Here is a 9,390-nt window from a genome sequence, read left to right as displayed (position 1 = left end):
ATCTTGTGCAGGATGCGAGGCAGCCAACATGGGGAGATAGTGTTAAGAGATAGAGTATGCTGTGACAAAGAAGAAGAAGTCAGAAAAACTGCTTCAACACTAGCTGTCAAGTGTTTTTCTTCCTGAGCTTTATTCAGCAGTGAGTCATTTTTCAAAGGTGACTCAATATTCCCACATGTGAAATTCTCTGGAGTTTTTACCACCTTAGCGAAGACGCTGCTGGATGTGCTCTTCAGCTTGCCCAGGCACTGCTTCGTGCAACATAGACTGTGTTACTGCTGAACTAGGCCTATGCATTATTATTAGCGAGTTAATATAAGGGCTGGAACTAACACACACCTTCATTATTAATCGATTAATTGTTTGGTCCTTGTCAGAAAACAGTGAAAAATGCCCATCACAACTTCCTAAAGCCTCTTGTGACATCTTCAAATGGCTTGTTTTGTCCCATCAACAGCCTAAAACCCAAATATATTAAGTTTACTATTACATAAGACAAAAGAAACGCAGCAAATACTCATATTTACACAGCTAAAACTAGGTAATGTTTCATTTTTTTGTTTGAAAAAACATTTAAATGATTAATACATATTATAAAAGTAGTTGCCGATTAGTTTTCTGTCGATGGATTAATCTACTTGTTTCAGCTCTAGTTAACATTCAGCAGACGGTGAATTGTTACAGCTGATTAATGACTAGAAAAACTGAACTTCAGTTATGAATCCATCTCCTTGAATGACTTCAGCGAAAGCCTGAATGAATGACCTTTTGTATGTGTAAAAACCTGAACCAGACATAACTCAAACATGCCCATAAAGAGAACACTAGATGCTGAAGCTACACAACACTGCTTTGTCTAAATGTGTGGCAGTAGAACAGCTCTATTCAGAGAGCCAGCTGTACTACTCCTGCAAACAACGTTCCTCAATAACGCACAATCGACTCAAAAGCCTCCAAGAAATTCCAGGAACCTACAATGTGCATTTATAAATAATGTTTTTAAGAGATCGCGTGGTCCAAAACACTTTGTATTTTGTCAAAGAGCCCCGAGGAACAAAATGGGGAACGGGCTAAAGTCAGGAGCAGGATATATGGCTAAGTCATTACATCTGACCTAGAAATGGAACTCCCCACTATGGGCTGGGCCAATCAAAGGCGGAGGAGGAAATGCCACTCTAAAAACAAAAAACACATAACACACGCCTACTAAATGAGCTGTGTGATTATCTGCCAGAGGAATTATATTTCTGCATATTTTCTCCATTCAAAGCAGGTATTTCCTTTGAGTGTTAATTAGGTCATACCAAATTAAAACCAATTATCATATGATGAGGGGGTGTGTTTCCGACAATAGCGCAGGATTACTCAAGGTGAACTATGCTTCATTGTGTGAGAAGAACCGGTTGTTTCTGAGTCACGCAGTCCGTAAAACTGAGTCAGATCGGAAAAGTGCGATGAATAAAATGAACAGCCATGGTAAGGAAAATGTAAGCACTGGTGAACCGGAGATGTGGGAGACGACTGGTGACGTTGCGAGTCCCAGCTGACCTGCACGGTGCAAAGCAGCAAGCTGTGAGGCTACGGCAGGTCAGGTACTTCGTGCCATGCGAGGACCCCTGAGCCTCAGCAGGAAGCGGCAGCACCGTTGCGTGAGAAGCTGGAGGAGATGGTGACTGATGCCAACCGCAGAGCCGCCTCACTCGGCTAATATCAAACCGTTAAATGTCACACAGGTTGAGGCGAACAGGCACCGCACAAAAACACACTCCCACTCACTAGACACACACACGCACACACAGATAAGCCAACACACAACAGCCACACACAAAATTATCTGGGCTCGCACTCACATGCACAGACATAATCCTATGCTTAAACACACACGCAGACACTGACACACACTGACACACACACACACACACACACACACACACCTCTACACAACACAAAGACAGGGCAATTAAAGCCACATGTGAAATGAAAATGAGGTGTATCTCGTGTCCCTCCCCATCTGTTCCCGGTCACTAGGCATTAGGACGACTGTCTGTGACAGTCGTGAAGATGTTACCAAGTATCATTTCGACAAACAAAAGAAAAGAAACCCACAATAACCACATCTATGCACTTGATGACGTGACACACACCTTTCTGCACGCCAATCTTTGAGCTGATCACTCCCTGTCAGATGCAGTGAATCAGACGGGCGTGAAGAAAAACAAAAAAGGCTTTAAGACGCGTGACTCCACAACTGTTGGTGAAGAATTTCTATTCAATAGTGGATCCCAAAGCCACAATCACAGCTGCACCCGTACAACTTTATAGGGCAGTAGAGTAATAACTGTACAAAAGACACTTTGTGGGGCCGTGTGGAGTGCAAATACTGTGACTCTATACTCTATATTCATATGAATGGGAACTCTCTAGCAAGAAATCACAGCAGAAATTAAGATTAAGCAAAATCACATGACTAAGTCGGTGGAACATGCAGACTTTTCCACTTTTCTCTATTACAGAACTTACTGTACAGGCCTGACTGCTCTTTAAAGGTCACAATTCATTCATCCCTATTGTTGAATGAACTGTTCCTTGTGCACAGATCTGCTTCAAGTTAAGTGCACGTCTCAGGTTTATTTCTGGCATAATGCAACTGGAGGATCGAAGAGATCTGCCCAAAACAACCTCATGGACCCTCATTGAGTGGGGATGTCTGTGAGAAGCCGAGCAGAGCCAACAGGCTGCTAAACTGAAAAGTAAAAAGGAATAAAACGCTATCTGGTATAGAAAGAAAACTTATGATGATCACACATTACAATTGGGACATGCCACAAACACACATACGCTGATGCGAAAGCTTGTCCAGTGAGAGGGAAAAATAGATCAAATGTCTGACTTGGATAAAAGTGGAATTCCCCCGTCTTTTTAACAGCACTTCCTTTCTCCACATCGTGGTGATTTTTACTGCCGCCACGTCCTGTAGAGTCCACGAGCCTGTCTCACAAAGCACGATTAGTGGGTTGAATAACTAACATAAGGGTTAACCCATTTTTGTCTCAGGATGATGGCTCGGTTTTAAATCGAGCTCCGTTGCTACGGTAACCAACACCGCAAACCAAACCTGTAAGGAGCCGTTTTTGGTTCAGGCTTATCAAAAACGTATAAAACGTCCACCTCCTCAACCATCAACTGTGAGGGAAAAATAGTGTGAAAAATACAGTAGATGTTTGTTTGTGACTATAAAACGACACTTTTCAGGTAGCTAATGATGCTTCTGTTAGTAGTGTATTTAATTTGCTGCTATGGTTACATATTAATTGTGCTGAAATGACTTCATTATATGACTGACAGTGCAGCTCAGGTGCACAAGAGGCCCCTTGATGAAATCTAAAACTATAACTGAGATGACACTGTGCAAGAAGTTTTACCACTGTGCTCTAACAAAGTGCTGCCTTTTTTTCCAAAACAAAAAGAATTACAGTAATAACATGACATCAGCCTTATAATTGAAACAAGGAAGAGAATCTTCACACTAACAAGCAGCTAGTTGTGTAATGAATACCTTGTTTTCTTCACAGCCTCTTTAGTTACACGTCAACCATTTCCTGGACTGTGTTCCAAACCCAATCCAGGCTGAGCATGAGAAAAATGCAGAGCCCTAAAAATAACACCAATTATAGATCCGGTATTTCCGGCATTAAATGACTAGCATCACTTTTTCCTCCATTCTCGTCATTAAAATGTATATCTTTTACTTTGTTTACATTTTGAAACTGCAATATCGTGATTAATAATTTCAACGTGTGTTTTATGTGACGCTGCTGCTGCATGTGACTGGCTGTTTGCCGCAAACCCTAAATCCATCATGTGCATAAACTCATAAACTGAAAATCCTGGACTGACGCCACCAGCTGATAACCACCTTTGTGAGAGCTGTTGTGCAGAATCGCCAATGTTTCATTTGTGAAGCCGGATAACAGAGCCTGCCTAAGATAAACTATAAACAACACAAGTAGGGCTGAAAAGCTAACAATCATTTCTAGCACTGTTCAATAATGTTGTCAATGTCCCGTCAAAAATAATGATGATGCCGATCACAAGTTACTGAAGTCCAAGTAATGTTTTTAAATTAGAGGCTCACAGAGGCACTTTTTAAATAGATTGGTGCGGGGTATATGAAGCCCTCTCTCTTTCTGATCCTTTGTTTCAGGTTACATGAGCTGTCAAACGCACCTCAACTACTCAGCACTGAAACAATAGATTAGAAACGGGTCAACAGTAAGTTGGCGTAGACAGATAATCAGCAGCCAGCTGTTTTAATTAAAAGATATCCACCCAGTCAGTGAGCGAAAAATCTCTTCGGGTTGACATTTCACACGGCTCAAAAACTGCATTCAAACGTCAGTAATGTGTTCATGCTGAGGATAAAGAAAGGCTACTGTCAGTACAGTAGCACACCGACAATCCTCTATCCATGGTTACTACACGAGACAATATAAGACACTAAACACTTAAAGGACACAATACAAAATACTTAAAGAAATGATTCAAGGAAAGCTGTGATGCAGGTTACCATTTCTTAATATAGTGCTATTCAGCTTTCTATTATGTCAACTAAATTACTAAACTAATAAAGCAAAAAGCAACAATCGTTAACTCATTCTGCTGATCAACTAATTAATACAATGACAAATCATTTCAGGTTTTGAGAAGTTTAGGCTTATTTCAAATATCCTGGAGGAGGATAATAAAATAAGACATAACTCGTCTCACCACATAAATGTCTTAGCTCAAGTTTGTCAAACTGAAACGACAGGTTGGAGTACATTTCTTACCTGGGAAAGCTGGTGGGGTACAAGGGAGAGTTTGAGAAAGCATCGCTGGCCCTGAGCATCGCAGAGTTGTCCACGACACTCTGGATCCTGTTCCAGGCCCCGCCGATGGTCGTCACTGGGATAAACAGGCTGGACACTTGCTTCTGATCCTTCTGTTGCTGAGCTTCATTGCTGCTGGGGCTGACTCCAAAGTGGTAGCTCTGTCCTCCTGAAGTGCTGACCCCACAGATGGAGATGGTGTTGGCGTTGGGCATGTCTGTGGAAGACGTGCCGCTCATTTGGCAATAACTCTGGCCTGCTGACATCTTCTCCTGTTTGATCACACCTTGCGTGCAGAGCTGAATGAAGCCAGCATCTTTTTCTTTTTTCACCAACGCAGACAAAGTGGTTGTAGGAAGTAAGGAGGGAGCTGTTGATACGCTAGGGCTGGACTGGTCTGGGCTTGTCAGACTGCTGCCATTAAGAGCAACAGAGACTGCCCCACTGCCATTAATGCTCTCAGCCACGGCAGGTTTTATGTCCCTCTCTGAGCTAACGTCCCCAAGCAGAGAATCGTCCGCCAGTGTGGACAGGAAGGCGTCATCCCCTACATAAAAGTCTGAGGGGGAGCCAGTGAGCTCGAAGTCTTGGAGCAGGTCCAGAGTGTTGTCACTGAAAAATTTCTGGTTCACGTCCACATCTTTCCCTATGTGATCAAAAGCATGATCAAGGTCAATGGGATCCTGGTCTCCTTTATCCATGGAGAAATCCTCTTGTTTCATGTGGAAGAAATTGGGATCTGATCCCCCAATAAGTGAATCCATACAGGACTGGGAAATGTCTGCTATACTGGCCTCCAACTGGGGCAAATTGTCCCTCAAGGTTTGACGCCCAAACGTAGTGAGAGTCTGTGTCTGGAGTAACTGCTGCTGCTGCTGGAGCTTCTGATCTTTGGCCAGACCCCGGGGCTCTGGATCTTCCAACAAGGGGCCTACTGTGGCGGTGGTGGTGATGAAGGCAGAGGTGAGCTCCTCTGGAAGGGGGCTGTTGCTGAGGCCGTTAAGCACCTGTCCTGGCTGCATCAACGAGCTGGATGGAAGAACGGAGGCGATGGACATAGCACTGTGAGGAGCCACTTTCAGCAGACCTCCCTCCTCAGGGCTTTCAGTGTAGACCAATTTGCTTAAATGGTCATCTCTTCTATATGTTATCTTCTTCACTCCACCTTTGTCCATCTTGTTATTGTATTTTTTGTGTTTGTGTGTGAGGGATAGACAGAGAGAGGGTTAGCAAACAAGGCTAAGTAGAGTACATAACAACCACATTAAAACACAGTAAAATGTTAATTTTCAATTCTTGACTTCATAGATATAGCAGGTATGGAACACTGGGCTGCAAACATGCACTTGGCAAAAAGAGAAAATATATCACATTGTAAACAAGCAATCCCTACAATTAAATCCTTCATATAATTGTTCTCGGTGTCCCCAAGGTCTAGGGTGGGTGGGATGGGAGGGACCCAAAGGGAGGGATTTGGGGTTGGAGGGAGAGGGGGCTCAGAAGTTTTTATTTAAATGATTTTTTGTTGTTGTTTGTTGTTATATTTCTTCTTCCTGTTTGTTTGTTTTTATTTTATTTTATTTTTCTGTCACTGCTTGCCAATTTTTGTATTGATTAGTACATGGACATTTGTGATTATATTCTTTTACTCTATTGGTGATCTGTCAATTTGTAACACCAGCCTATATAATTATGCTTAAATACCAATAAAAAATTTATCACACAAATATTGAAACAAAATACTTATTTGGAATATTGAGTGTAGCTGCTAGAAAAGCAATTACTAAGAAATGGCTTAAACCAGATACCCCATCTTTAGAGAACTGGTGTAATGTTATTTATGAAACATTTGTAATTGAAAGAATTACTTTCTCAATGAGGCTTCAAGAAACTAAATCTGAGGACATTTGGAAGGAGTGGAAAAAGTGTATTTCCCCAAAACGCCCTTCTTTTGTTTAATTTTTCTTTTTTTTCTAAATGTAATTTTTTATTATTATTATTATTTATTTATTTATCTTATTTCACATGAAAAGCACCCCATATTCTATTTGTGTGTTCTATAATTTCATTGTAAAAAAGTGGGAAAAGTTGGTTCACTTCATATTTGTATCTAATTAAGTATGTTTATGTAAATGTCTGAGTAAAAACAAATAAAGGAAAAACAAAATGAAAAAAGAAAAGAAAATAAGAATTCTTCCCCATCATTAGAGAACTGGTATGATGTTATTTATGACATATTTGTAATGGAAAGAATTACTTTCTCAATGAGGCTTCAAGAAACTAAATTTGAGGACATTTTGGAAGTAGTGGAAAAAGTATATTTCCCCAAAACGCCCTTCTTTTGTTTAACTTTTCTTTATTTCTAAATGTATTTTTTTTAATTATTATTATTATTCATTTGATGAATGCATGAAAAGCACCTCAGGTTTTATATGTGTATTCTATAATTTCATTGTAAAAAGTGGGAAAAGCTGTTTCACTTCACATATTTGTATCTAATTAAGTATGTTTATGTAAATGTCTGAGTAAAAACAAATTAAGGAAAAACAAAATGAAAAAAAAAAAACCGGACAAACTGGATTATCAGACATGCACTGTAATGTACGTTAACCTAGATTCAGGTTGTGTACATGCAGAGAGCAAGTAGTAGTAGAGCAAGTCTATATGAGACTAAGGAAAGTTGCCAAGCATGCCCCTCCTGCCTGCCTGCGCCCTTGATAGCTATAGAAAGCTAAAGCTACGTTCACTCCAAGGCCTATAGAAGGAGGCTCGGACACAGGTCTTGTTATGAGTGATACACGCATGCGCAGTGTAACTAAAGCTGCGGCCGTGAGTTACAATTGGCTGGCCAGATCTTACTGCGCATGTGCAATACACCCCTGGAGATATTACGCGTTCATGACGCAGCCTCCTTTCTATAGGCCTTGGCTACGTAGCAAACGAAGCTAACGTTAGCTATCCCCTTTTAACAAAAACATTCACACGATCGCACAGACAGCAGTGTCCATCTGTTATACACTGTAAAGTAAACACACATAACAACGGATCCGACCTATGAAAGCACATTAAAGACAAACAGTTAAAAAGCAAAGTTGTCCCAAGTCTAACATATGCTAACTTTAGCTTCTTTTATGCTAACTGTTGCTAGGTAGCAATGTGGCTAACGGTTAGCGCGAGCCTTCATGTCGTTGACAGTTAGCAGCTAGGCAACACAGCCCGTTATAACTGCACGTTTAGCGTTAAATGTGCTACGTGGCTGTGTTTGTCTGCAGCCAACATGTATATATGAATGTGAATAAAAGCTCATATTTACCGTTGAAATGACTGATGTGTCCACAAGTCGTCTGTCAACATTGTTTTGGTGTAAAGTGTGCACAACACGCAACACTGACTCAATGTTTAACGCTGCTCCTCTAGAGCTACTTGATCAAAACACGACAACAAAGCACGTCAAGCTGCCTGTGTCTGATCAGTCCAGCTGTAAATAGTCATGCAAACTGCGTTAAACTGACTGAGCTGTGGAGAGAGTCGCAGCTAGCTGTTAAGGAAAGTAAGTAAGGCGCTAACCTCCACAAGAAAAACATACAAAATGGAGAACTGAGTCTGAGTCAACCCCCATGACCTGTTTACAACACGGAGCGCCGCCTGCTGGGCAGCCCGGCAACTGCGACTTGTTATGAGGCTGGAGCCGCTCATTTAGCACTTTGAGGATTTAAAATTTAAAAAAGCAATCATTACGATGCATATTCACACACATATTTCCTTGGCAAAAAAATAATTCCAGTGCAATTTTTTTTTCTTTTTTTTTTATACTTTCTTTTTTCCCTTTCTTCAAGGTTGTTTTCATATATGCAATTTACAGTTCGTAATTACAATAGTTTATAAACCATTTTTTAAGCAGATGAGCTTATAGACAAACTCATTAAGTACACTAGAGAAAACAACTTCAACATTCAAAATTGAAATAAAATTAAGAAAAAAAATAATAATAATAATAATGATAAAAAAGAAAGAATAGAGTTAAAAAAAACAAAAAACAAATATATAGTAATATCATTTACATGGGTACACACATCCTCCTTCACGTCAGGTCACCTCCTAGCATATGTATATGTGCATGCGTGTTAACCCATGTAACTATATTTTTCCTTCTGTTTCCATCTCTTCTCAAAAACATCCTCCATATTCCTTATTTTGTGAGTTCCCTTTTTTTCAATATTATATTTATTGTTTTTATGATCATTTTGAAACAACAGAACAAACATTCACAAACGTCCCCAATAATAACATTCTCGGCACAAAGAAACTTAACAAATCTAATATTAATATAAAAGAAGCCAGAATAGATACAGGAAAAACATATTATTATTATATTATTATTATTATTATTATATACATTGTGAATCACAGATCAGTGTTAGTGCTGCATGTGATGTATTGGACATAAGGGGACCTTATTCTTCATATATAAAACAAACATAAGTCTGCCAGATTCAGGTGAGCACACACTTTTGAATGCATA

The 9,390-nt window shown here is 40.1% G+C and overlaps 1 protein-coding gene across 1 annotated transcript in view; it reads right to left on the bottom strand.

The window, feature by feature from the left end:
* Nucleotides 1-8,465, bottom strand: part of nr3c1 (nuclear receptor subfamily 3, group C, member 1 (glucocorticoid receptor)) — a 26,691-nt gene extending 18,226 nt beyond the window's left edge. The window contains exons 1-2 of the mRNA XM_074648401.1: nt 8,182-8,465; nt 4,830-6,043 (exon numbers count right to left, since the gene is read on the bottom strand). Coding sequence (XP_074504502.1) covers nt 4,830-6,043 — 1,214 coding nt within the window. The 5' untranslated portion in view covers nt 8,182-8,465. The remainder of the gene's footprint in view (nt 1-4,829; nt 6,044-8,181) is intronic.
* Nucleotides 8,466-9,390: the final 925 nt, after the last annotated feature.

This window comes from Sebastes fasciatus, chromosome 10, assembly GCF_043250625.1.
Source record: "Sebastes fasciatus isolate fSebFas1 chromosome 10, fSebFas1.pri, whole genome shotgun sequence".
Lineage (NCBI taxonomy): Eukaryota > Metazoa > Chordata > Actinopteri > Perciformes > Sebastidae > Sebastes > Sebastes fasciatus.
This window is presented reverse-complemented; position numbering and strand designations above follow the sequence as displayed.